General features: G+C 59.7%; 1 protein-coding gene and 1 long non-coding RNA gene across 2 annotated transcripts; one reads left to right on the plus strand and one right to left on the minus strand.

Moving 5' to 3' along the window:
• The first annotated feature begins 1,145 nt into the window (after positions 1 to 1,145).
• Positions 1,146 to 9,109, plus strand: SLC25A10 (solute carrier family 25 member 10). Its single transcript, XM_086685590.1, has 11 exons — positions 1,146 to 1,710; positions 4,192 to 4,311; positions 4,930 to 5,044; positions 5,140 to 5,188; positions 5,407 to 5,448; positions 6,154 to 6,197; positions 6,357 to 6,427; positions 6,549 to 6,641; positions 6,980 to 7,057; positions 7,837 to 7,893; positions 7,986 to 9,109. The coding sequence occupies exons 1-11, from the start codon at positions 1,618 to 1,620 to the stop codon at positions 8,085 to 8,087; spliced, it is 864 nt and encodes a 287-aa protein (XP_086541716.1). The 5' UTR covers positions 1,146 to 1,617; the 3' UTR covers positions 8,088 to 9,109.
• Positions 9,110 to 10,492: 1,383 nt separating this feature from the next.
• Positions 10,493 to 14,699, minus strand: LOC147574598 (uncharacterized). Its single transcript, XR_015244358.1, has 2 exons — positions 14,217 to 14,699; positions 10,493 to 13,171 (listed from the first exon to the last, which is right to left on the minus strand). It is a non-coding gene; the product is annotated as an uncharacterized LOC147574598 (long non-coding RNA).
• Between the last annotated feature and the right edge of the window lie 13,182 nt (positions 14,700 to 27,881).

Here is a 27,881-nt window from a genome sequence, read left to right on the forward strand (position 1 = left end):
TTTCCTTTCGGAGCTGTGTCTCGCATCCTCTCTGGTTTCTTTTCTTTCTTTCTCTTTGATGGAATTGTTTCTCCTGATTTAATTGTCAGATTGTTTATTGCTGTTGTATAAAAATACAATTGAATTTTTGTTTAAGTAAGCTCTATGTGCAACGTGGGGCTTGAACTCACGACCCTGAGATCAAGAGTCACATGCTCTTCCGCCTGAGCCAGCCAGGCGCCCCCTCTCTGGTTTCTTCTGGAGAACTGCTGCGACCCTTCCGACCCTTCCCTTCCAGCACCGGGTCCCACTGGCCTGTGTTTTCATCCAGATGCAGCTCCCATCTCTCCGCCTCCCCCCCTCTTAAGAAAAAGCCGGATGTCTGTGTGGCCGACGCTCCCTCCACCTCCCCAGTCCACAGCATTTCTGGGCTGTTCACTTCCCCAGATGATGACCTCAGGGTCAGAAGCCTCCTAGCCTTCTGGAAGGCAGTCTCCTTAGTCTTCAGGTGGCCACTTGAAGCAAATAGGTTTGCTGGCCCATCTTACGCCTCTGACACAGCGAGATAACTGCTGGGCGCTCAGAGGCCAGCTGGACTTGTTATTCAGGGTTCTCAGCAGGTGCGGAGAACCCCTGGGTCCATGTGGCCCCAGGGATTCCAATTTCCATCTTGCCCAGCAGGTGTGTCTTTGTCCAGCACTTGCACCTGCTGTTTGCTGGATGGTGAGATGAAAGTGGGAACGTGTGCACAGGTGTGTTTCTCATGGGGACAGGCAGCCGGCCTCCTGATTGCCACTTCCCAGGAGCCTGAACCCCCGTGGCTCAGAACTTTGTCCCCTTGTCCTACTCCGGGATGGCTGCCTGGGGCTGTCTGGTCAGAGCAGACCTGAGGCTGGCCTTGGCTGGGAGCTCCGGAGAGTGGATTGTCTTCTGCCCCTAGTTTTCATGTAATTCGCAGGTTGGCTCCAAGAAGGTTTTGTGCCACCTCTTTTGGGCGCACGTGTCCCAGGGCTGACCCCAGGGCCTGTGTGGCTGCCTTGGGACACAGGGTGCAAGGTCAGGGCCTCGGCTGGGGCGGGGTGTTTGCAGGAGGCCGGGCTCCGGGAGTGGCGGGGACTGGCCGAGCGCCGAGGCCACTCCTCAGCCGTGACCTTCGGAGACCTGCCCTAGGCGTGGGGGTGGCCCTCGGGGAGCTGGAGCAGGGCGGAGGAAGGACGCCCGGTTCTCGGGGAGAGTGGAGCAGCCCACTCAGCAAGCTCCCGGGGGTCCGCGCGGCCGCGCCCGTTCCCCTTCCCTGTCCCGCCGCCTGCTGCACACGGGGAGGCGGCTCGGAGGAGCCCTTTCCGCTGGCCAGCCGGAGCGCGGCCGCTTTAAGGCGCGGGGCCCGCCCCCCGCCTCGAGGCGGGGTCGTGGTGGCCCCGCCCCCCCAGAAGTGGTCCCGCCCCCAGGGCCGCGCGGGCGCATTGGCTGCGCGGCGCGCGGGTGGCGAACGGTGCTTTGAACTCGGAGCGGACGGCTACGCGGGCCGGGGTCCGGGACTGGGGTCGGGGTCCGATCGGGGCCTGGGCCTGAGCCGGGGTCTGAGCGGCGCGAACCGGGGCCGGCAGCCGGCGCTCCTGGGCGTCCGCGGCGCGAGCCATGGCGGCCGAGGCGCGCGTGTCGCGCTGGTACTTCGGGGGGTTGGCCTCGTGCGGGGCCGCCTGCTGCACGCACCCGCTGGACCTGCTCAAGGTGAGGTTGGCGCGGGCCGGGCGGGGGCGGGCGACGAGCGCTACGGGCCGGGGCGGTGGGGATGAGGGTGGGGCGAGGGGGCCCGCCCAAGCTCTGGGCGCCGACCAGCCTGGCGCTGCACTGCCCGGGAGGGCCTCGGACTTGGGTCGGCCTTGGCGCCGGGCCTGAGGGGCATCGGTTCACCGCCCCCGCCGGGAGACCCTGCCCACTCCCGGATGGAGGCGCCCCGTTGTCGTAGCTCACGGGCCGCGGTCCCCCCATACTACCTGTGTGACCTTGGGCTAGTCACTTGGCCTCTCCGAGCCAGTTTCCACCCCTCACTTTTGAGCACAGTTCTTCTGCCTGGTTGCAAGTTGAGGGGGTGGTTCTGTGAGGCGCACAGAAGTTGGCATCTAGAGACGAGCCAGGGCTCCAGCACACCCGGGGCCCAGGTGGCCTCCCTGCCTGGTGGGGACCCAGCACACAGTGAGGGAGTGTGGACTGCAGGTGTCTGCTTCCTCCTGGGCCGGGTGGGCGCCTGGAAGCCAGGGACCCTGCGCCCACGCGGGTCCTGCCCTGTGAGGGTGAGCAAGAAGCATTCATGCTCACTTTATTTCTTTTAGAAAATACGCTTATGGGGCAGTACAAGACAGAAGTTCTGTTGTCTCCCAGAGCCGGCGGGGGGTGTTTTCTGCCCCTTTCTCCCCACAAAGAACAAAGAAGAAAGGGCCAATGGTGCAAAGCATAGCCTGCCCAGGAGGCCCTGCCCCGGGGGACCTGGACTGGGGTCACATGGACCCGTGGGCGAGGGACAGCAGCCCAGCCACCTCCTTCCCTGCCCCCACCCAGAGCAGCCTGATCCCCACACTGACCCTCTGGGAGGGACTGGCACGGGGGCCCTGTTGACCCAAACCTCAGCCTCACTTGCAGCCCGGCCAGGCCCCCACGCTGTCTCGTCCCCCTAAGGTATTTTCCTTCCAGCGACTTTTTTGCTGAATGGAGGAAATTGACTTCTCTAGTAAAAATGCACCCCCTCCCCAGTCAAGGCAGCATTAGCAGATGGGGAGGGGGGCTGAGAAGCTGGTGGCCCCTGGGCTTCTCCTGGGAGAGGCCTGCATGGCTCCTGGTAGTCCCCAGGGCCTGAGCGCTGCCAGAAGGAGCAGGGCCAAGTCAAGGCTGCTCTGACCAGAGAGAGGGGAGGCAAGGTCCCCTCCTCGTGTTTAATTTTGCTTTCCCCATGTCCCCTCCCCCGTCCCCACCGTGGGGCCCTGGAGGGTTAGACTCTCATCCGATGGTGAGTGGACACAGCTCCCAGGGGCCCTTGGAGCCCTCACAGGCAGCCTACAGTCATTTGTACCTGTCCACAGGCCCCGTGCCTGCCCCCCAGGTGCTGTTTTGCCACAGAATCCTGCGGGGGGGAGGAGGTCGAGAGAGGCAGGCAGCCACAGGACCGGGGCCACTGTTTGGCCCCTGCTGGGGAGCAGCAGGCAGTGTGGACAGCCACGGAGGCCAGCCTCAAGGGGAGGCCCTGGCTGAGGCTGTTGCCTCTTGGCCCTGTGGTCACTGGAGAAATTATTTTATAGCTCGTTGATCTCTCCCTTTGCCCCTGTGCCCTGGCTCCGTCCTCAAGGCTGCTTCTCGCCTGGACGAGGGCTGCTTCCTGCATGGCCACCTTGCCCCCAGGCCCCGTGCCCTCTGTCCTATCCAGCTCGGCTGATGTGGCTGTGCTGAGCACGAAGCCCTCTCCACCCCAGCCCACCTTTGCCCCACCACCAGAGCCCCTGGGCAGCGACAGAGTGGGAAGGGAAGGGTCCATCCGCTGAGCTACTTAGTGCTCACAGCACACCGAGGAAACTGAAGCAGGAGGGTCGGTAACCTGCCCAGCAGGCCCAGCCAGAACATCACTGAGGCTGGACAGACCCCGGGGTGGCCGTGCCCTGGCCCTCCCAGAAGTGTCTTTCCCCTTCTCCCCCGCTGAACTCCCACCACCTCTTCCCAGCCCACCGGGACTGTCTCTGAGTCCCCATGACTCTTGGTCCCTCTTGAGAAGGGGCATAGCTAAGAAACGCGGCCCTGCAGTCACCTGGTGGGTGTCTGCATGGTGCCTCGGTGTCCTCATCTGTAAAATGGGACTGCCAACCGCCATCCCAGTGGCAGGTGCCATGAGGATTCAGACACATATGTGGAGTATTTCTCACGGGCCTGGCGGGCTCACGTGTCAGCTGGTATTGTCACGTGTCGATGAAGAGTGTGGGATCGAGGCTGGGGCCAGGTGTGGGCGTGGCGTCCCATCTCTACACCCCAGCTGGATGCCCTTAGGACACCTCTCTGCCTCCTCGTGCCTCAGTTTCCCGCCTCTAAAATGGGGTGCTGGTAATAGTCGGCCCATGGGGTCTTCATGAGGACGTAAAGTGGTAGATGGTGGGAAAGGGCTCAGAGCAGAGCCGGCCTGGGTGGGCCCTGGGGCAGGGGCCCTGTTCTGAGCAGGTGTGACCCCGACAGGTACATCTGCAGACGCAGCAGGAGGTGAAGCTGCGCATGACGGGCATGGCGCTGCAGGTGGTGCGCTCCGACGGCGTCCTGGCGCTCTACAACGGCCTCAGCGCCTCCCTGTGCAGACAGGTGCCCCTGGGGGCCCCCCTCCCAGGACGCCGGGTGGGCAGGACGCATGGCCGGGGCACTTCCGCCTCCCGGCCAGGGGCTTCCTTAGGTCCCGGCCCCAGAGCCCAGGCAGGTTGAAGGGAAGGCTGGCGCCCCCCCAGGCCTGGACTCAGACACAGCCACGCCTCCTCGCCATGGGTGCCCTGTGGGCCCGGAAGTGACTTCTCCTCCTCTTCACGGTGGTTAGGACAAAGGAACCACGGGGCCCAGGGATGGCAACTCCCAGATGGCACAGGGTGCCGTGGGATCGGGTGTGCTCTGCCTCCTACGGGGCTCAAGACCCTCCTTTACAGGTGGGGAAGCTGAGCCCAGGGAGGGAAAGAGAGAGGAAAGGGCAGGACTCTGGACTCCGCCAGCCCCAGATTTGCACATTGTCTCAACCACTTGCTGACTGTGTGGCTTCGAGAGAGTCCCTATATCCCCATGGCCCATTTGGTGATGACTGTGCACCGGGGGGGGGGGGGGGGGGGGGGGGGGGGGGGAGGGGGGCTGGAGGGGGGAGGCCCGACAGGTGTCAGACAGACATGCCCAGCAGGGTCCCTCCACCTGCGCCCTCTGAGCTGGGCCCCTTTTCCCCAGATGACTTACTCCCTGACTCGGTTTGCCATCTATGAGTCTGTGCGGGACCATGTGACCACGGGCAGCCAGGGACCCCTGCCTTTCTACAAGAAGGTGTTGCTGGGTTCCATCAGCGGTGAGCTGCCAGCTGGGCTGGGCTGGGCAGGGGGGGGTGGGGGCACGCGGGCATCGCCAGTCGCCGCATGCTGGCTCCGGGGTCTGTCGCCCCAGGTTGCATCGGAGGCTTCGTGGGGACCCCTGCAGATATGGTCAACGTCAGGTCAGTGTGCACACCCACCCAGGTCGGGGTCTTTCCTGTCCCCTGACGGGACCGCGGTGTGTTCTGCTTGGAAAGAGCTGCTCACGCCTTGGGGTCCTGGGCACTGGGGGGCAGGCCAGGGCGGGCCCAGCTGCTCACTGCCAGGGTGAGCCCTGGCGCCCGCTGACCTCCGTGTGGGGCGTGTGAGGCGCTCCCTGAGCCGGTGCCCCCCGTTCCAGGATGCAAAACGACGTGAAGCTGGAGCCCAGTCAGCGCCGAAAGTGAGTAGCGGGGCCGAGGTCAGCTCCTGGGGCTTCCTGGCGGGTGTGGGGGGCCAAGCAGGCGCCAGCGTGGGCCCCAGTGGGCCGTGCTGCCTGTGGCGGCTGACAGCTTTGGGAAACCCGCACGGGGCACGGCCGTCCTGGGTCAGAAGGCCTCTGGCTGCTTTCTTTGGGGGGGGAGTCTGGGATGGTGGCTGGGCTCCCAGGGCCCCCGAGGCCTGTGCTTGTCCTTGTTCACAGGGAGGATGGTTTAGAAGTTTGAGTCTGGGCCTTCAAACAGGTTTGGAAGCTGGGATTTTTTTTTTTTTTTAACGGTAAAAATCTTATTTTCCATGAAGTTTAAGTTCCTGTTAACTCCAAGGCTGCCTACGGTTTGCCCTCCTAGCTAAGGTGTAGACACGGGCTACAGTCAGCTGAGCAGTGAAATGGGGCTCCAGGCAAGCCCGTTGTCCTCTCTGTGGCCAGACTGTGAGCCAGGGGAACGGGGTGGAAGGAGGTCAGGCAGGCCCCCTCCTCACCCTCAGCAACAGCGGGCAGACAGGACCAGCCCCAGAGCAAGGGTTTTCTGGTGGTAGTTGGGAGATCTTCAGGCTCCTTTGTCCCCTGACTCCTGTGAGAGCTGCATGGCTCTCCCCAGGGAGGACCCTCCCTCGGGGGCTGGCGGTCAGGGAGAGCCTCACGGCGTCCATTCTGTGTCCCTGGCAGCTACGCCCATGCCTTGGATGGCTTGTACCGCGTGGCCCGAGAAGGTAAGAGGAGGGGGTCCAAGGAGGCCGAGGGTGTGGGGAGCGTCATGCAGGACCTGGGGGGGCCTCACCTCCTTCCTCCGGCATGGGGGGCGTGTGCGGGACCTGGGCGGGCCTGAGGGATCGGGCTGGGCTGGGCGCCTCACCTCCTTTCTCCGGCAGAGGGTCTGAAGAAGCTGTTCTCTGGCGCGAGCATGGCGGCCAGTCGCGGGATGTTCGTCACCGTGGGCCAGGTGGGGCTTCTGCTGGCCCTGGGGTTCGGTCAGCCCAGGTGGTGTCACTGTGGGCCCCCATCCGCTTTCCCCAGAGCTGGGGGCCCTCCTCCAGGCCCTGATCGCCCCTGCACGCCCACAGCTGTCCTGCTACGATCAGGCCAAGCAGCTGGTCCTCAGCACCGGGTACCTGGCCGACAACATCTTCACTCACTTTGTCGCCAGCTTCATCGCGGTGAGTGCTGGGTTCGCGGAGGTGGTGGGGGTCCCTCACCAGCCTTGGGAGCTGAGGGTACCCAGGATGAGGCCCGAGCCCAGAAAGCAGGAGGCTTGGGGCGAGTCTGGGGGTGTCCCTCCGGGTTGTGTAAGTGGGCACCGAGGCCTTGGGGAGGGAGGAGCTCACGGATCCCCTGCTGCCGAAGCCAGGACAGTCCCTGGTTGGTTCCTGGTGTCCCTCGGGATGCATCCGGGGATCCGGGCCGGGGGCTGTGAGGGGAGAGGGAGGGTGCTTGCGCACTCTGCCTGGCAGGCCCGTTGGTGATAAGCGCCCCCACCTCACCCCACCCCACCCAGGGTGGATGTGCCACGGTCCTGTGTCAGCCCCTCGACGTCCTGAAGACCCGCCTGATGAACTCCAAGGGCGAGTACAAGGTGAATGGGGCTGCAGGCACCACCCCCTCCCGAGTACAGACCCGGGGGCCCGGGGGCGGCGGGGAGGGAGGGAGTCCCCTTGCTGCCACTTGACGCTCCGTGGCTGGAGGAGCCCCGTCCTGGCAGGTGGATGAGGCTCTTCCCTCTGTGACTGCGTCCCCTCAGTTGTCCTCCCCGGCTGGCCCCGGGGCAGCGGTCGGCACTGTGTTTTTAAAGATTTTATTTTATTTTATTTTATTTTATTTTATTTTATTTTATTTTATTTTATTCTTTTTGAGTAGGTTCCATGCCCGACATGGGGGTTGATCTCACGACCCTGAGATCAGGAGTCGCAGGCTCTACCGATGGAGCCCGCCAGGCACCCCCCTGTATGTGTTTTTAAATCCGATTCCTCGATGCGTTCACAGAGGCAGCCGGTTCACTGTAGTCCATGAACTTTCGGGAAGTGCCTGGGGCAGACCCACAGCTCGCGCCGCGGCTCCCCAGTCATTACGGTGCCCTGCTTCGTGCCTGCCCTGCCGCGTGAACAGTCCCCCACGCGCTGTGGGGGCCCGGCGGGTCGCCTGCCCTGGCTCTGGTTTTGCTGTGTCAGCAGACGGGGTGGCCGTTCACCGCCCCCACCCCCCCACCCCCGCACTCGCCTCCAGCTGTCGTTACCTTTGACCTCTCTGCACAGGGCTGCTGGCTGGTGCTGAGGGTGGGAGGGGGGTTGATTTGTGCCTTTCAAGCCAAAAGCAGCCTTTCTTTTATTGCTTTGCTTTGTTTTGTGTTTTCTGCAGGGTGTCTTTCACTGCGCTGTAGAAACAGCAAAGCTCGGGCCGCTGGCCTTTTACAAGGTTGGGCAGGGCTGAGGCAGCAGGGCTGGGGCGGCAGGGCTGGGGGTCCCTCTGGGGTCTTCTGACTCCCTGCTTCCCCTTTCCCCGCCCAGGGCCTCGTGCCTGCAGGCATCCGCCTCATGCCGCACACCGTGCTCACGTTTGTCTTCCTGGAACAGCTTCGCAAACACTTTGGCCTCAAAGTGCTTTCCTGACGGGGCCAAGGAGTGGGCTGAGCCAGGGCCAGTCCCCAGCGCCAGGCTCTTCCAGGGTCTGGGAGGGCCGTGGGCGAGCGCCGCCCTGAGCCCAGCATCTGCCCCGGCGCGCCCCGGCCTCCCTGGCCCCTGGCCCCAGACCCCACCCTGTCCTTTCCCAACAGGCTCATTCCAGTGACCTTCGCCCCCTCCATCTCCTACCTGCCCGCCCCAGCCTGTCCCCTGCACCCTGCTGACTCACCCAGAGGGGAGGTATCCAGGCCCCGGGTCCAGTTTTCTCTCCTCCCTGGGTAGCTGGTTAACACTGGAGGTGGGAGAGCTGGGCTGGGGCTTCTAGGGTCTGGGGTCCCCTGCCCCTTCTCCTTCGGCCCCTGAGGTTTCTTCATTTCATCGAGCAGCCCCCTGGGGCCCTCAACACCATCTTCCAGCAGCTTCCGTGGAGGACCTGGGTGGCAGAGCAGTGGGGCGCAGACCCCCTGCAGTGCTTTACCAAATCGTGTGTGTGCACATGGCACTTTTATCCGTGGAGAGGGACCACCGCTTTTCCGAAGTTCTCGAAGGCGGCCACGCTCTGGTAGCTCCAGGCCAGTGGGCAGATGGCACCGTGCAGAAACCACGTGCCCAGGAGGGAGGTGACCACATGGCCCGCGGGCGCCAGGTCCAGCCAGCCCCCGGTTGCTTTCACAAGTAGTTTCGCCAGAACCTCAGAGCCAGGAGGTCCTGCTGCCTTCAGGGAGCGTGCGGTGTCGTGCACGGGGTCCGCGCCTCCCCCTGCTCCCTGCACAGCCCCCTCTGCGCGGTGTCCCTCAGGGGCCCTCTCTGTGTGGACGGCAGCTGTCCGCAAGGCCCCCCGCAGCCGAGACCCAGATGTCAGCACCTGGGTTCTGTCCAAGCAGCCTGTCCTCCCGCAAGTGGGCCGGGGCCACGTCCATCTGCCTCCCCAGGACCCCCGGGTACTGCACCCCCACCCCAGCAAGGGGTGTTCCACAGGGACACTAATAAAGGACCGTGAAGTGCTCTGAGTCTGGCCTCCAGGGCAACAGACCCACTCTGCACCCTCCAAGGAGGGCTCTCCAGTGTCCGGGGCGGTGGGGGAGGCGGGGGCAAGGCTGAGGGCCCAGAGTGGGAAAGAAGCCCCTGGATACATTGGGGCAGCCTGCGGGCAAAGGAATTGGGGGACACTGGGCTGACAGCAGCCCAAAACCGGGGAAGGAGAGGGGAAGGGTGTGCAAGTTGGAGGTCTGGTCAGCGTTGAGTTTCCAGATCCAAGTTACCACAGACCCCCAGGGTTTCCCCTTTTCAGCAGGCACCTGAGCGCCATGGTTTGAGAGTCCCCTGTTGGGCCGGCCGGCTGCCCTGGGAGCCCCCCCTTTGGCTGTGGGAGGAGCCCCTGGAGTCAGAGTCCTGGGCTCTTGGGCACTGCCCGGTTGTCTGGCAAGCCCAGAAAGGGGCTAGGGAGACCCTGGCTCTCGAAGACTTCAGACCTTCGGGCAGACGGGCTGGGGCAGGAGCTGGTGTGAGTACCACCTGAGGCCTTGAAGTGTTCCAGGACCTGTGGGCGCCGCCCCGGGGGCCACCTGCTCACCAGAGACTGACAGGTGCTCTGCTGGCAGCTCGTCCAGACATGAGGACCTCCGACACCGTCCTGGAGCATTTCAAGTGTATAAAAAAATTAGTGGTGAGGGTCGCCCAGCTCTGCAAATGTACTAAAACCCGCTATATCCTGATAAAGCTGTTCCTGCAAAAACAAGCCTGTCCACCCCAGCTACAGGGTAAGCACCCACTGGGCTGTCCGTGACCTTCACGCCCCACAGCCCCGTCCCCACCCACTGCATTATTTGGAAGCAAATCCCAGACTTTGTTTTTTAAATTTTTTTTTTCAACGTTTATTTATTTTTGGGACAGAGAGAGACATAGCATGAACGGGGGAGGGGCAGAGAGAGAGGGAGACACAGAATCGGAAACAGGCTCCAGGCTCTGAGCTATCAGCCCAGAGCCCGACGCGGGGCTCGAACTCACGGACCGCGAGATCGTGACCTGGCTGAAGTCGGACGCTTAACCGACTGCGCCACCCAGGCGCCCCGCAAATCCCAGACTTTGAATCATCTGCAGACATACTTCGCACCTGTACCTGTATGTTAGTCTTTCAAAGCATGTGATCGCTGCGGTGGTAATCCACCCAAGATAGAAACTAACGGTCAGTCTTCACTACCCTCAGGTTTCCCGGCTGCCCTGTGCTGGCTGTGTGCGGAGCGGGGTCCCCTCCCTGCCCTTTCTCTGCAGCTCATCCAGCGGGCTCTTTCCTAAATCCAGCAAACGATCTGGATCCAGGCCCACTCCTGGGCGAGAGAACTTGGTGTGGGGCGTGCTTCCTGCCACATCCTTGCCAGGGGTCTCCGGGTCTGGCCACGTTTGGGGGTCAGCACAGAGCAGCCGCGTGCCCTGACACGCACAGAGGAAGCGGGCCGGCCCGGCTTGCTGTGTTTGAGGCGCGCTCTGGCCCTGCCCGGCTGTGCGGTGGCCTGGGGCTCGCACACGGTTCCCCAGGCCAGGCCACAGCCCCCCCATGGAGGGGACTAGAACCCACAGCCCAAACAGGAAATCAAAACAGGCAGGGGTGAGTGAATGAGCTGTAGGAAGGCTGCTGCTTCTCGGACCCCCAGCAGCAAGTTTGGGCCACTTGAGGGGCAAGTTCTCGCCTCGAAGCCGCTTGGGCTCACCACAGGATGGTCTGCCCTACGTGAAGCTGGCGTTTCACCAGCTGCCTCCCAGGACCAGGGGGAGGAAGTGCCCTGACTGGTTTGGTAGGGACAGGCCTGGCAGGGACGTGGCAGGATGCGGAGAAGGGAGGGACGGTACCTTTCCTGGAGCAGAGATGTCCACCCGCCCACCCCGTGGCTTCCCAGGGCGGAGCTTGGGGCGGAAGGGCGGCTGGAAGGCCTGGGCCCCTCGATCTCTGTGCGGCCTCGGAACCCAGGCTCCACCTGCGGTCTGGCCCCAAACCGATTAATTTCACACTCGGGCCTGAGGGCATGTCAGCATTTCCAGGGTCTGCCTCAGCCCTTTTTTTTAAAGAAACACTTTATAATTTACAAAAAGTTACGTGGCGGGCATTGTCAATTTCCAACAAGGGCACCGAGACCAGTCCTGGGGAGAGGGCAGTCTGTCCACGAGCATCGCGGGGCAGCTGGGCGTCCACATGCTGAGGCGTGCGGCCGGACCCTCCCCTCGTCCGTCCGCAATCTCACCGGCAATGGGTCTTCCACCCCCACGTCAGAGCTGACATGGTGACCCTGGCGGGAACCAGCAGGGGCCACGCACCCAGAGCTCGCTCTGGCAGAGGCCAAGAAGCGTGTGTCCACACAGACACTTGTGCACAGACGGTCACGGCCGCCTGTGGTGTAAAACCAACCGAACGTCCACCACCTGGCCGGGGGACCACGTGTGTGTTCGCCTAACGCAGTATTCTTTGGCCATAAAAGAACGAAGTCCAGACGGCCGGGAGAATCCAGCGTGTGCTGCGGGGACACCGGAGGACCCCAGCCCCAGCTGCAAGGCCCGTCTCTCCGTCTGCACCCCGAGGCCGCCCCCCTCCCCTGCCCCTAGCGCAGCACCCGGGCGGTGGAGGTCAGGTCACCCTGGACTTTCCCCCATTGCAATAGAGGGAAGTTACCGAGTGATTACTGAGTCAAGCCTCCTGCTTTGGGCCGTGGTTGTCCTTGCCAGTGGACGCTGTTTCAGGAGTGAGGACAGCCAGGCGCAGGTCCACAGCCGCGCACGGAAACGGGGGAAGGTTAGCACGGCTCCAGCACCAGGACCGCACGCAGTTAGGCATTCCGTAGTTTTCCAACTAAAAACTGGGTTTTAAAAAAGAAAGGGGCACTTGGGTATCTCAGTGGGTGGAGCCTGTGACTCTTGATCTCCGGGTTGTGGGTTCGAGCCCCACGTTGGGTGTAGAGACGGCTTAAAAATAAAATGTTAGGGGTGCCTGGGTGGCTCGGTGGGTTAAGCATCAGATTTTGGCTCAGGTCACGACCTCAGGGTTTGTGAGTTCGAGCCCCGCGTTGGGCTGTCTGCCGTCAGCACAGAACCCGCTTCAGATCCTCTGTCCCCCTCTCTGCCCCTTCCCTGCCTGTGCTCTTTCAAAAATAAACATTAATAAGCAAATAAGTAAAATGCCAGAAAGGAAAAAAAAAACAAAACAAAACTTCAAGCAATACACAAAACTACAAAGGGAGCCAAACAGGTAGAAATGTCCCTCCCCACCCGCACATTCCCCAGTAGTAGTGTTGGTAACACAGAAACGGGACCATCTGTTGTAATGGGACCGTAACATATGGGAGCGTTTATAATGCTATATGGAAACATTAAATAAGACATCCATTTCATATCTTGCTTAGAAGGGAGATAATTATATTTAACTTTGAAAAGAGAATTTCCTTTCCAAGATTTTACTTTTAAGTAACGTCTACGGCCAACGTGGGGCTCAAACCCACAACCCCGAGATTGAGAGTCCCACGCTCTGCCGGCGGAGCCAGCCGGGTGCTCACAGGAATAAGTGATGGACTAGAGACCCCGCGTGATGGCCACACTGAAGTGGGGGACGCGAGGGGGCGTTGGGGGCACGGCCTTGTGACGAACACACTGCCCTCCCCGCCCAGCCCCTCCAGGAACTTTGGATCCCTGCGTGAGGCTGGTGGGCGTTTGCGGCAGCTGGGGACAAGGGCGGAGCCCTGAAACCAGCCCAAAGGAGTGTAGAGGGCAGGCTGGCAGGCAGGGAGAGGCTTCTCCGCGACCCCGCCACCCTGGGCCACCAGCCTCTTCCCGCTCTGCTCCCCCGACCCACTAGTTCCTCTGTCCGTTTAGGGGTTTTAAGGGACCTTGCACCGCGACACACACTCCACATTGGGAAGGCTCTTGTTGGGACGGTACACGCAGCACCTCCCTCCGACCAGACCCTCCCCGGAAACACCCCGCCCGCCTGACCTGGGTACTTTCCCCGCTTCGCTGGGCTGTGACAGAGCAGGGGACAGACAGACACGCCACGGGGAATCTCCGCTGCTCAGGAAACGTTCCACGAGATGCTAGTTCCCAAAAAATGATGGAAAACGGGGCAAAGTGGAGTCACGTGCCTTTTCTCCTCCCGGAGCCTCCCCTCCCCTCCCCTCCCCTCCCCTCCCCACTCTGTCTTCCTCCCTTCCCCTCCTCCTTCTCCTCCCCCCTCTCCCTCCCTTTGTCTCCTCCCTTCCCCTCCCTTCCTCCCCCTCCCTGCTCCCCCTCCCCCTCCCCTCTTCCTTTCCCCTTCCCCCTTCTCTCCCCCCCTTCCCCCCTCTCCCCCCTCCCCTCTCTTATTTCTCCTCCCCTCTCCCCCCTCCCTTCCCCATTCCTAGTCCCCTCTTCTGCCTCCCCTTCTTCCCTCCCCCTCCTCTTGCTCCTCCCCCTCCCCCTCCTCCCCTCCCCTTCCCTTTGTCCCCTCTCTCCCCTCACTTCCTCCCCCTCCTCCCCTCCCCTTTCCCTCTCTCTCTCTCTCTCCCTCACCTCCCCTTCTTTTCCTCCTCCTCCTTTCTCGCCCTCCCCTTCCTCCCCTGCTCCCCAGGCCACCCAACCACCTGGCACCCAGCGGTCAACCTGTCCTCTGAGACCAGTGGCTGTCCTGCTGGTGCATAAGCCCGAGGGGTCTGTCCCTGGGCTCAGGCCCACACTCCGCCACCGGCAGGGCCCCTTCTGAGGGTTGGGCACAGGCGACCCTGGAACTTGCCCCTCCTATAGTGTGTGTTTTCCAGCACGGAAGCTTGCCTCTGTCCTGCCCTTGAAGGTGTCCCTGGCTCCCCAGCAGCCCCGTCTGGACCCCGCCCCCGGTCTACCCTCTGCCGCTGGGACCTGGACCCAGGGGGACAATCGGTGGGAGGTGCCCCCAGGCCTCTGAAGATCCAGCTCTGCCTCCTACCCTGTGATCCCCAGGAAGATTCCTGCTGGCCAGGGTTTCATTGCTGGGGAGCCTCAAAGAAAGCCTGGGGTGGGGGTGGAAGTCTCGGGGTCTTTCAGCCTGAAGGCTACCCTTTGCCTCGTGAGCCAACCACAGCCCCTGGACACCTTCCGCCCCTTTGTAAATGCTGATCCCTTCCTTACCCTCCTTCTTCTTCCGACTCCGGGCCTGCGTGGTTCTTCAACCCTGAATTTCAGTGACAACCACAGTGGGTCTCAAGGTCTGTCTGTGGCAGTGTTTTCCTGGAACGACTGCACCTTGGATCTGTGCATGAGTCGCTCCCGGGTCCGGACCTCGGCTTCCGTTGCGCCTTCTAGAACATTTTCTGCCTCAGGTAAAGGGCTTCCCTCCAGAAACACCTTCCCCTGGGGAGTCTTTGTGCTGCGCACCCGTTACTTTTCCCAGGTTGCTTGTACCTGCGTCCCTTCTGTGTCCCCAGGGGCCACGCTGGGCTGTCCCCGCTGTGAGTTGTCCCCAGGCTGCCCCTGGCTGGCTCTGTCCTGCTCCTTGACAGGAGGTTAATTTGAGCGATTCTCCCCCATTCTCCGAATGCCCTTTGCTCCTTCCTTGGTTCCTTTCCCCAGATCGGGGCATTTGGTCTGTCCCTGCAGGCTGCCCACTGGCTTTCCTGGGCTCTCTGTCCTCTCCCTCCCTCCCTCCCTGCTCTCCCTCTCCCTGTACGCCCCTCCCCTCGCACCCCACTCCACCCCTTCGCTGGGCACTGCCCATCTCTGCACCCCCTGCTCCGATGTAGTTTGGTTCCCTTGAGGTCCTCTGGGGTTTCGGGGACACGGCTGCCCACGCACAGTTCCCGCTGCCCCACCCCCAGCCTGGGGCACCCTCGAGGCCCAGAGCAGGGAGGGAGCTGCCTCCCCAGTGGACCTGCCATCCAGCCCGGCTCTGCCCAAAACTCGGCATCTGGCTCCCGGGAGAGGGGGTGCTGTTTGTTCCCTGACCCCAGTCCCAGGGTCACGCCCCAGGGTGCTTTGCTGCCGGGCCCCTCCGGCCTCCACAGAGGACAGCCGGACATCAACTGCCTGGGAGCAGAGGCCTCCCCGCCTCTCCACACACGGCACTGCCGGCCAAGGCCAAGGTGCTACAGCCCAAGGTGTTACCTGGGCCCGAGCGACAGTCATCACCGTGGCTCCCACTAAGGGGCCTCCTCGGGCCGGGGGACCCTGGGCCTGTTGACCCGAGTGCCCACAGGTGGCCCCCCGTGTGTCTCACAGCCCGGCCACAGCGTTCCAGGAGGGACCTTCCCCAAAGCGGGTGTTCCAGGAGACCACGTGAAGTTCTTTCTTTTTTAAGTTCATTTATATATTCTTTATAAAAGTGCTATATCCTTCCTCGTGTCCTCGCCTCCAAGATGACCGATAAAAGAAGGAGTACTGATCGTGTCAAAAAGGGTTGGGGCCGCGAGCAGCCTGCACCATTGCCTGCCAAGGCCAAGGCCAAGGCCAGGAAGAAGTTCCTTATTCGGGGTGCCTGGGGGCTCCCTTGGATGAACATCCGACTTTGGCTCGGGTCTTGGTGTCCTGGTTCACGAGTGGGAGCCCCACGTTGGGCTGTCCTGTGCGTCTGGGGTGCGTTTTCCTAAGGACAAGCGAGATGCAGCCCTTTCCTGTGCGTGGGCTCACCTGCCGCCGTACCCCTCTCCCCTCCCTCCCCCCTCCCTCCCCCCTCCCTCCCCTCCCCTTCCTCCCTCCCTCCTTCCTTCCTCCCTTCCTTCCTTCCCTCCTTTTTTGATCCTTTTTACTTTTTATTTTGTTATTTTTTATTATACAGAGAGAAAGTATGCAGGGGAGAGGGGCAGAGGGAGAGAGAGAGAGAGAAAGAGAGAGACTCTTAAGCATGCTTAAGCTCAGTGTGGAGCCTGACACGGGGCTCGACCCTGCAACCACGACCTGGGCCAAGATCAAGAGTAAGGTGGTCTCAACTGACTGAGCCCCCCAGGTGCCCCTCTGTACATCTTCTTTAGTAAGGGGTCTGTTCAAATGCTTTGACCATTTTTTATAATTGAATTGTTTTCTTATTATTGGGTTTTTAAAACATAACCCCAGCAAACTATTTATTTTGGTTTATATATTTATTTCTGTTTTCCTCGTAGCCAAAAGTTGGATTTCTTTAGTAGATACAGGCCTACCTATTCGGGTCACCTACTTCTTTGGTGAGTTTTGTACTTTACGTTGTTCAAGGAACTTGTTGAAGGTATTGGCCTGGAACTGTCCATAATGTTCCTTTAGCGCCCTCTTAATCAGTCCATTGATTACTAATTACTCACATTTTCTAAGTTATGCACTTATGGCTGCAGAGTATTTTCTCTGAGACCCGCTTTGGCTCCCAGGTCTCTGATCAATAGTGTCCTCCCAGCCCCAAGATCAAGAGCCTCTTGCGTCCCACCCACCGGCCCCCCCCCCCCCCCCCGCCCCCACTGAGCCAGCCAGGTGCTCCAGGCACTTAAAATTTGTTTCCTCTTTTGCTCAAGAGTTTTCTCAAAGGGTTATTTTGAAAAATAGACAAATTCATCATTGTGATTGGACACTCGACCAATCACACTTGACCCCTCTCTCAGGTGATAAAAAAAAAACTGGATAGAAAATCACAGGGGAGGGCCCCTGGGTGGCTCATTCAGTTCAGCGCCTGACTTTGGCTCAGGTCATGATCTCACGGTCCGTTAGTTTGAGCCCCGTGTCGGGCTCTGTGCTGGCAGCTCAGAGCCTGGAGCCTGCTTCAGATTCTGTGTCTCCCTCTCTCTGTGGCCCTCCCCCACTTTCACTCTGTCTCTCTCTCTTTCAAAAATAAATAAACATTTAAAAAATTATTTTATTTTTTTTTTATTTTTTTATTATTATTTTTTTTAATGAGTGTCTGCTCTTTTTTTTTTTTTAATTTTTTTTTTTTTTTCAAAGTTTATTTATTTTTGGGACAGAGAGAGACAGAGCATGAACGGGGGAGGGGCAGAGAGAGAGGGAGACACAGAATCGGAAACAGGCTCCAGGCTCTGAGCCATCAGCCCAGAGCCTGACGCAGGGCTCGAACTCACGGACCGCGAGATCGTGACCTGGTTGAAGTCGGACGCTTAACCGACTGCGCCACCCAGGCGCCCCTAAAAAATTATTTAAAAAAAATACTAGGAATAAGAGGAATGATCTCAACATGATACAGTACTTCTCCAAAAAGCCTACGGCTAACATGACACTTAATGCTCGGGGGCAGGGTGCTTCCCCGAGGTCAGAGCGGGCCCTGCGCTCAGGACAGGACTCGAGGACAGAAAACAAAAGGCATACAGAGAAGGGAAGAAATAAAACTACCTCCGTTGACACAAGAATCTACAAAAGGAAAAAAAACATTCTCCTAGAACTAAATTTTTTGTTTATAAAAAGGGAGGCTCTTTGAAAGAATAACATGTGCTTATAAACTAAAACACAGGGGTTCCTGGGTGGCTCAGTCGGTTGAGTGACTCTTGATTTCGGCTCGGGTCATGGTCCCAGGGTCGTGGGACTGAGCCCTGCATCAGGCTCTGTGATGAGCGTGGAACCTGCTTGGGATTCCCTCTCTCTCCCACTGCCCCTCTCCCGCGCTAGCACTCTGTCTTAAAAAGGAAAAAAATAAGGGGTCCCTGGGGGGCTCAGTCGGTTAAGCGTCTGACTTGGCTCCGGTCACGATCTCACGGTTCGTGGGTTCGAGCCCCGCGTCGGGCTCTGTGCTGACAGCTGGGAGCCTGGAGCTGCTTCGGATTCTGTGTCTCCCCCTCTCTCTGCCCCTCCGCTGTTCACGCTTTGTATCTCCCTCAAAAATAAATCAACATTAAACAAATCTTTTAAACTAAAACACACACTCTTAATGATTTGGCCGCTGAAGGGGCGATCACGAGGGGAACCATGAAAAAAACTAAGAATGACCAACGATGAAAGTAAAACGCATCAAACTCGTAGCTGCGGCCACAGCTTGTCCACTGAAAGGGAAGCTTACAGCCTGAAATGCATTTATTGCAGGATTGAAAGGACACCTAAGCATTCAGCTTCAGCAAGCATGAAAAGAGCAGAGTAAAACCCAGAGAGAACAGAAGGAAGGAAATACTAAGATAAGAACAGAACCAGTAAAAGAGAAATCGATCGACAGAAACACGTAGCCGGCCCTTTGAAAAGACGAATGAAATCATCCAACGTCTGGATGTCCCACGAGGGGAAAACCACCCGTGAAGGAGAACACCTTAAAGAAATCTTAGAGATTAGAGTCCTAAGCAAATCCCCCCAAATGGCTCGCAGATTTGGAAGACAAGATCGGACAGATAATGTTCTAGAAGAACGGAGACAGAATATACAACCGCACGGTGGTGACATATGCCAACACCACTCGGGCCCCAAACGGCCAGGACTTGGTCAATAACTGCCAGCTTCCCTAATTCCTGCCTCAACTGCCCACTCGGGCCCCAGCAGAGAGCCGGTGCGCCCCGCTCAGCCATCACAGACGTTGTGCCTCCTGCTCCGGCCCGCGGCTTCCCCAGGTCAACAGCCCCGTCCCCGCCGGGGAGCCCCCGAGCCCCCCGCTTTGCACCACGTGCTGTCCCTCTCCTCCGGCCTGAGTCTCTGCCCGAGTGCGAGTCGCGGGGGCCGCCTCCGTGCCGGATCGGGCTCTGGGAACTGAGCCCCGGCTGGGCGCCTTCATCGATACCCCGCACCTCACCCGAGTCCCAGAGCTGGCTGGCTCCACAGGTGAATTTTTGCCGCATGTCCACGGACAGTGTCCGGATCAGAAAAATCCCTGTCCTACAGTGTTCGCAGAAGGCTAGCAGGCGCTCGGCCGCAAAACGAATATGAGTAGAGCCATCTAGGTCACAGCCGTGCTGCACAAAGCTTAAATAGACTGGTAAGCAATGCAAGGAGCTTCACACAATTTAATACTCGCTTGTGATTAAAAAAAAAAATCTCTTAGCAACTCAGGAGTAGAAAAACAATTTCTTGATCCGCTGAAGGGCATCTCCTTAAAAATGTACAGCAAAATTAAAGCATATGTTTAGAAGGCGAGACAGACATTTGATTATCTAACAATCTTTTAAAATTACGCATGGCGGGCGCCTGGGTGGCTCAGCCTGTTAAGGGTCTGACTTCAGCTCAGGTCCTGATCCCGCGGTTCGTGAGTTCGAGCCCCGTGTCAGGTTAGGATTCTCTGTCCCCCTCTCGCTTTGCCCCGCCGCTGTTCGTGCTCTCTCTCTCTCTCTCTCTCTCTCAAAAAAATAAGTAAACATTAAAAAAAAAAATAAAGTTATGCACGGCAAAAAGTTTCATAAACAAATATACCAAACACGCACACAAATAATGAATCAGAGACAGTATTTGCAAAGTTTGTAATAAAAAGTCCCTACTAATTGCTAATTAATTAGCAATTAATTGCTCTTGCAAATTACTCGGAAACCTGATAAAAGAATAGGCTAAGACTGTTACTCTTTTGTGGCTCATACACTCACATTAATTGGGAATCTTCTGATTACATGGTACAGAAGCAAGGTTCAAAATGACTTGTACAAAAGAAAATCATTGGCTTCCATGACTGAAGAGCCTGGGTGTTAGCCTTCAGGCATGGCTCGATCTGGGTGCCTCACTCATTCCTCGTCTCCTGCCTCAGTCCAGCTTTCCTCTACGTGGCTTCCTTCTCAAGCAGCCTCTCCTCAAATGGTGGCCACATTCCACCAGTTCAGATTCCCCATGGGAGGGGGGCGCGGAGGGGGGGGGGGCAGTGAAGACCTGGATAGCGTCTCTTTATGCCGCCTGAGCCATTTGGCCCCCGGGCCAACCTCAACCTTAGCTGCCCTGGACAGGCTGAGCAGCCGAGTCTGAGGCTCCAGCCTCCCTTAGCCCAAGAGTGGGGAGAAGGTCCCCAAGGGAAAACCAACATGCTGGGAACAGACGCACAGGGAGGGACTGGAGAATGTTCTGCAGGCCAAAGAGAACTCTGTGCCATGCAGCCCCGTTTAGAAATTAAAACGGCAATGGAATATCACTCAGCCATCAAAAACAATGCAGTCTTGCCATTTGCAACGACGTGGATGGAGCTAGAGAGTGTAACACTGGGTGAAATAAGTCAGTCCGAGAAACACAGTTACCATATGATTTCACCCCTACGTGGAATTTAAGAAACAGAACAGATGAACACGGTGGGGGACAGAGAGGCAAACCAAGAAACAGACTGTTGACTAGACAGCAAACTGAGGGCTGATGGAGGGAGGTGGGGGATGGGCTAGATGGGGGATGGGCATTAAGGAGGGCACTTGTGATGTAAGCGATGAGTCTCTAGAATCTATTCCTGAGGGGCGCCCGGGGGGCGGGGGGGGACTCAGTTGGCTGAGTGTCCAACTCTTGATTTCAGCTCAGGCCATGATCCCAGGGTCACGAGATCGAGCCCCGCCTCAGGCTCCTGACAGAGTGTGGGGCCTGGTTCGGATTCTCTGTCTCCCTCCCTCTCTGCTCCTCCCCTCCCTTGTGCGTGCGCGTTCTCTCTTTCTAAAATAAAATTTTAAAAAAGGTTTTTTAATTTAGATTCTACCTCCTGAAACTAATATTACACTGTATGTTAACCAACTGGAATTTAAATTAAACTTGAAACTACAAAAAAAAAAGAGAGAGAGAGAGAGAGAGGCACCTGGGTGTCTCTGTTGGTTGAGTGTCTGACTCCTGATTTCAGTTCAGGTCATGATCTCATGGTTCGTGAGTTCAGGCCCCACATTGGGCTCTGCACTGACAGTGTGGAGCCTGCTTGTGACTCTCTCTCTTCCCCTCCCCTGCTTGCTCTCTCTCTCAAAATAAACTTTAAAAAAAAAAAAAAAAAGTGAAAGAGAAAAAGAAATTAAAACATCTCTGGATCCTGTCCTGCTCAGAAAGTTTGTTCTCACCAGGTGACGTGGAACACCTACTATGTGCTTTAAGACAAACACCTACTATGTGCTTCAAGACGGAACACTCTCTCTCCTGCAGCCTCCAGACTGGACTCTAATGGACTGACTGCACAGACACCGTGGGAGCAATTCAGGAAAGGGGCTGGAGAATTGGGAGCAGGGGGGTGGGGGTGGGAATCTAGGGGGAGCAGGGGAAGGGAGGGGACAGCCCGCCCAGGACCCGCAGGGCAGGGAGGGTGCACGGCCGGCCGGGCTGCGTGGGAGGGGCTGTGGGGACCTGGGTGGGGGCTGTGGCTGAGTCAGGACTGGGAGCTGGAGGCCCCCCCCAGCTGGAGGCCCCCCCCAGCTGGAGGTTCCTCAGGGAAACCCTGAGCTACCGCTGCCCCCCCGCCCCCCTCCCGGGTTTGTGCCGGAGAAGTGAAACTCGCATCCCCACAGCAAGCTCCGCCCACTCTCTCGAAGCCCCCTTACTCATAATCGCCAAAAGGTGCCAACGAGTCGAGGGTCCCCTGGAGGATGAGCGGATAAACGAACCGTGGCAGGCCCATCCAGGGAAGGGAAATCGAGGCTCCCACAGCAGGCCTGGGGGGAACGGCAGACACTCCTCCCAGGGAAGGAGCCAGAGCAGGGGGCAGACCACGGACAGCGGGTCCCTGGACAGTGTGTCAGCGGCTGGGGGGTGGGGGTGGAGGCAAGGGCAGAGGGTCTCTCAAGGGACCACAGGCTCCCAAGCCCCCTGACGGTGGTGCACTTCCAGGGAGTGAATGGGGGGGGGGGCGCCAGTAAAGCTGTTAGAAGAAACAGAACAAAAGGACACCTGTGGCAGGTGTGTGAAGCTGGAGGGGACAGCGCGTCCCTGGAGGGGACAGCGCGTCCACTGGCGCCTCGGCCCGCCCACCCTCCCCGCGGGGAGCCCAGCACCCCCCGCAGAAAGGAGGTCGTGGCGCCTAGAGCACGGCCCCGGGCAGGGCGCGTCTGTCCCTCTGTCCCACGTGCCAACTGCCCAAGTGTGCGAAGTTGTCTGTGTCCTGCTAGAAAGGTGGTCCCTGAGCAGGGGGACCCAGTGCTTCCTCTGGCTGTGTCCCTCCAGCCATCGGGCCCGCTGGGGCCTGTCTTCGCAGAGGTCACTGTTGTTTGTTAAGTGGATGGATGGATGGATGGATGGACGGACAGACGGATGGATGGATGGATGGACAGACAGGTGGACGGACAGATGGACGGATGGATGGATGGACAGACAGACAGATGGATGGACGGATGGGTGGATGGACGGATGGATGGACGGATGGATGGACAGATGGACGGATGGACGGGCAGGTGGGCGGATGGATGGATGGACGGATGGACAGACGGACGGGCGGGCAGACAGATGGATGGATGGATGGACAGACGGACAGACGGGCGGGCGGGCAGACAGATGGATGGATGGACGGACGAATGGACAGATGGTTGGACGGATGGGTGGATGGATGGATAGATGGATGGACGGATGAGTGGATGGACGGATGGATGACAGATGGACAAACGAATGGACGGATGGGCGGATGGATGGACAGATGGACGGATGGACAGGTGGGCGGGCGGATGGATGGATGGGTGGATGGACAGACGGACGGACGGGCGGGCCGACGGATGGATGGATGGACAGATGGACAGATGGATGGATGGACGGACGGATGCACAGATGGTTGGACAGATGGGTGGATGGACGGATGGACGGATGGATGGACAGATGGACAGATGGATGGATGGATGGGCGGATGGATGAGCAAGCAGCTGAGCGAAGGAGTGGATGGGAGAGGAGTTGGGGGTGAGTGTGCCCACCTGGCAGGCCAGCAGCCACGGGGAAAGCCTGCCACCCCCTGAGTGGCCGCGGGGTGGCAGCCACGAGGCGCCGATGGCCAGGACGGCCCAGGAGTGGAACAGCCCAGGCTCAGGAGGTGACCCAGAAGGGTGCGGCCGGGGCTCCCTGTGCCAGGCTGGCTGCTGAGGGCGTGGCCCTCCGGGGTGGAAGATGAGCAGACAGACGAAAAGTTGGCTGAAATGTTTCTGGGTTTGCCTGGGAACAGCAGTGGTCTGGAAAATAGAAAACTACAAAAACGGGGATCAGAGGCGGTCCGAGCGTTCAGAGGGGGTGGCTGGGTCCAGGCGGGAAGGCCTTCCTGCACCTGCCGGCTCCTGGGGGCTTAGGCAGCCTTGGGGAGAGGGTGCGTGTGGGCTCCCGGCCCCCAGCAGAGAGGGTGCTCCAGGGGCACAGGTTGGACCCTGGGGTGCCTCTGTGCTCCCCACGCGGACGCCGGCTCCAGACCACAGAGGCACCTCCTGAGGAGGGAGGGTAGGCAGGGTGAGGGACATTTGGGTGGCCTGAGCCCATCTGGGGGAAGCACGAAGGGGACACGCCAGACCATGTGACGAGTCTGTCCCTCCAGATTCCAGCTGGGGACACCTGGGAGTTTACCGCGGGAGGGAGACCCCAGAGATTGGGGCAGAAGGTTCTGGCTGCCTTCGGTGAATGGTTTGGGGAGCATGGTCTTGAGTTCAAACGGGACAGAGGGGGCTGGAGGGACAGGGTGCAGAGGACCGTGCAATGGCAGGCCTTGGGGTGCCTGACGCCGGTGCAGTGGAGGGGCGTGGAGAGGGGCCTGGCTGTTTCCATTGTGGGCCCCTGGGGCCTCTACACCACCCCTTTTGGGCTTCCGACCCACCTGCCCCTTCTGCCCTGTGTGGGACCAGGTCCTTCCTCACCCGCGGGGGGCCAACTGAGCGCAGGTTCCTTCTCCAGGTGATGGCTCCGGACCCCGTGAGGGTTACCAGGAAGCCCAGGACCACCGTGGGGCTCCCTCCCTCCCCAGCACCCTATACCAAGAGCACCGCCCCCCCCCCCCCCCCCCCCCAGGGAACTTGGAGCACCAGCCACTATGGCCTGCTTTGCCACTGAGGGCCAATGCAGAGGCCACACCTGGCATCAGAGAGGAGGTAGGTGATTCATTCTTTGGGGCACCCGGCACCCAAGACGGCCTCACCTCCCATGACAGGTGCCTGTGGTCCCTGGAAGCCTGGTCACTGCAGGCTCTGTGAGTCATTCCCTCTTGGGGGATCAGGGTCAAGCCCGACCCAGGGCCCACTGTCTGCTCCTGTAAGACTCAGGTCCCCTGGGCCAGCTCCCCACGCAGGCAGGGCACGGCTCCACTCTTCTAGGCCGAGAGTGGTTCCAGGGAGGTCTGGGCTCTACCCAGGCAGCTGGCCCCTTCCCCAGGGTGGTCAGAGCGGAAGTCACATGGGACCAGGCACCTGGAAGGACTATTTGGTCTCCACTGAGGCACCTACACTTTCTGCATGTGTGCATGGTGTGTGGGTTCGATGGCAGGACTGGCGAGGCCGCCAACACATAGAGTGGGCAGAAGAGACAATCCCAGAGAGATGGAACCATAGCCCTGATCAAGCCTCTCCTGAAGCTGGACCCTCAGCCATTTAAAAAACTTTAATTTTTAAAAAATGTTGTTTGTTCATTTATTTTTAAAATAATTTTTGATGTTTATTTTTGAGAGAGAGAGACAGACAGACAGAGTGTGAGTCGGGGAGGGGCAGAGAGAGGGGGAGACAGAATCCAAAGCAGGCTCCAGGCTCTCAGTTGTCAGCACAGAGACCATGGGGCTTGAACTCACAAACGGCGAGATCATGACCTGAGCTGAAGTCGGACGCTTAACCGACTGAGCCACCCAGGCACCGCTGTTCACTTATTTTCGAGAGAGAGGGTGGGGTCAGAGAGAGAGAGAGAATCCCAAGCAGGCTCTGCAATGTCAGCCCAGAGCCCCACCCAGGGCCCCATCCCACAAACAGCGAGATCATGACAGGAGCTGAAATCAAAAATCGGACGCTTAACCGACCAAGCCACCCGGGGCGCCACGTGGACCCTCGGTCATTTATTGTTCCAGCAAGTTTGAGTTGAGTTTGCAGTGACTTGAAAGCAGAAACACCCTCACTGGTGTGCACATTTCCAAAGGCTAGAATTGCGGCAGCAGAAGCAGTCACCGGGCAAAGCAGGAAACGTGCGGCGGCCTGCAGGTGAGCGCCAGCCGCTTCCCTGCCGACGGGACGTGGGCGCACACCCCCCGGTCCAGCCCCGGAGCTCGGGGCCCTGGCATCCCACGGGAACTCCAGGGACCCCAGCTCTGGCGGGGCCCACCACCAGCGCTGGCCGAAGGAGGACCCACGGCGCCTCCCACGGCAGCTCTCGCCACCCTCCGGGCCTCCCGGGGACTGGGTGGGCACAGGGGCTCTGATCTGGCCACCCCGGCCCTCCCGCCTCTCCGCCCCTTCGCCCTAGGCAGCCGGGGCGCCTCCGTCCCGTTCGCCGCAGGGCCCGTCATGCCCCAGCCTCGAGGGGCACCGTGGCGGCTCTCACGCAGCCTGGCCAGGATTTGCAAAGTGCCTCGCGTCCATAAACTCCTCCGGTCAGGCCCAAGCCCCCGGCAGCCTCAACATTCATCCCCTGGCTCGCACTCTCCTGGGGCCTGCTGGCCGGCCACTCCCTGTGCAATGATGCCCTCCGCCTGCAGCCTGCAGAGCCTTCTGCCCAGGCAGCTCAGAGGGTCGGCAGGGAGGTCGAGAGGGACAGCTGGCCCAGGTGACAGCGCGGCCCGGGACGCGGGAGGCTGGCCCCTCAGCTGGCCCGTGGGCCCGGGCTGCTGGCTCCCGGCCGCAGGTGAGTCCCGTAGATACCCGCCCCCCCCAGGGGGTGGGGTCCGCTCTGTCCTCGGGGGCCCTGGCTGCAGCATGGGAGGAGGACTGAGGAGTCACTGTCCCCTCCTTTGTGGCCCCAGCACCCTTTCATCAAAGCTTTGGCCTGATTTCCAGGACAATCCACTCCCTGGCTTTAGGAATCAAGACTCTGAATGGTGCTGTGGCGGCCGGGGGCGGTCACGGCACGTGCCACGGACTGGGGGACCAGACCAGGTCTAGAGCCTGGTTCCGGCCCTGGTTCCTCCCCAGGCTTCTCTCCTGGGCTCAGAGGCCTCTTCTTCCATGTCCTCACATGTCGTCCCTCTGTGTGCGTCTGTGCTCGCATCTCCTAGTGTCTCAGGGCCCGCCCACAGGACCTCATGTACGTTAATGACAGTCACACCCCGCGGTACCCGGGACTAAGACTTGACATAGAGATTTGGAGGGGGGCGCTTGGGTGGCTCAGTCGGTTAAGCGTCCGACTTCGGCTCAGGTCATGATGTCGCGGTCCGTGAGTTCGAGCCCCGCATCAGGCTCCACGTGGACAGTGCTCCATTGCTTGGGATCTTCTCCCTCCCTCTCCCTCTGCCCCTCCCTCACTCGTTTTCTCTCTCTCTCTCTCTCTCTCTCAAGATAAATAAACATTAAAAAAAAATTGAATGCAGATTCAGGGGTGCCTGGCCGGCTCCAGTCAGTAGAGCATGTGACTCTTAGTCTCAGGGTTGTGAGTTCAAGTCCCATGTTGGGCGTGGAGCCTACTTACAATAAAAAATTTTTAGGGACACCTGGGTGGCTCAGTCAGTTAAGCGTCTGACTTCGGCTCAGGTCATGATCTCAACGGTTCGTGAGTTCGAGCCCAGCGTCGGGCTCTGTGCTGTCAGTTCAGAGCCTGGAGCCTGCTTCCGATTCTGTGTCTCCGTCTCTCTCTGCCCCTCCCCCGTTCAAGCTCCGTCTCTCTCTGTCTCAAAAATAAATAAACGTTTGGGGCGCCTGGGTGGCGCAGTCGGTTAAGCGTCCGACTTCAGCCAGGTCACGATCTCGCGGTCCGGGAGTTCGAGCCCCGCGTCGGACTCTGGGCTGACGGCTCGGAGCCTGGAGCCTGTTTCCGATTCTGTGTCTCCCTCTCTCTCTGCCCCTCCCCCATTCATGCTCTGTCTCTCTCTGTCCCAAAAATAAATAAACATTGAAAAAAAAATTAAAAAAAAAATAAACGTTTAAAAAATAAATAAATAAATAAATAAATAAATAAAATTATAAAAAGAAATTTGGAGGGACTCCGCTCAGCCCACATAGGGCACTCCTGGGTCTCGCCGCAGGCCCCGAAACCTGCTGCCCGAGCCGCCTTCGGGGCTCCACGCTAATGCCCAGTCCGTAGGACTCGTGTCGCCCCCGTATCTCTTGGAGGCGAGTCTCGGCCGCTCGTTTCTGTCCTGGTGGCCCAGGCCAGGCTTCGGAGCGGCCGTCTCCACCCGCAATCACCACCCATTGCCAGCAACCCTTGAGGCCGGTGGCAGCTAATCTCCAGCGTCCCTGCCCCAGGACTCTACCAGTTCACCTTTTTTTTTTTTTTTTTTTTTTAATTTTTTTTTCCACGTTTTTTTATTTATTTATGGGACAGACAGAGACAGAGCATGAACGGGGGAGGGGCAGAGAGAGAGGGAGACACAGAATCGGAAACAGGCTCCAGGCTCCGAGCCATCAGCCCAGAGCCTGACGCGGGGCTCGAACTCGCGGACCGCGAGATCGTGACCTGGCTGAAGTCGGACGCTTAACCGACTGCGCCACCCAGGCGCCCCCCAGTTCACCTTTTTGAGGCAAGAGAGGGAAGCAGAGGCCAGTCTGTGTCCGCTGAGAGGCCGCAGGGCGCGGGGGTCATGGCAGGTTTTGAGCCGCTGGGTGTGCACGGAGGTGGTGAGCCGGACCCCGAGAGGCACCAGACTTAACCCCCTCCGGTGCCTTCCCCAGTCCTCACCCCGTCCTGCCTCCTTGTCCCCCAACCCCACTTGGCCTGGCTCATTCTGCAGGGGCCCGGGGGCCATGCCTCCTCCTGTCCTACATCACCTGGGCTCCGTGACCCACATGGGGGGGTCCTGAGCTCGTGGGTCAGGGGCCGCCTGTCTCACAATCTCCTCCATGCCCCTGCCCCCCTGTCCTCGCGTCTCCCCTGCCAGCGGCACTGGACCCCAGCCTCCCC

This window comes from Puma concolor, chromosome E1 (genome assembly GCF_028749965.1).
Source record: "Puma concolor isolate L17-30 chromosome E1, mPumCon1.1.hap2, whole genome shotgun sequence".
In the NCBI taxonomy this organism is placed as follows: Eukaryota; Metazoa; Chordata; class Mammalia; order Carnivora; family Felidae; genus Puma; species Puma concolor.

Coding starts and splice junctions, on each gene's coding strand:
- SLC25A10 (XM_086685590.1), top strand. CDS start 1,618: ATGGCGGCCGAGGCGCGCGTGTCGCGCTGGTACTTCGGGGGGTTGGCC. Junction 4,312..4,929: donor GCGCCTCCCTGTGCAGACAG/GTGCCCCTGGGG, acceptor CCTTTTCCCCAG/ATGACTTACTCCCTGACTCG. Junction 7,058..7,836: donor ACTCCAAGGGCGAGTACAAG/GTGAATGGGGCT, acceptor TGTTTTCTGCAG/GGTGTCTTTCACTGCGCTGT.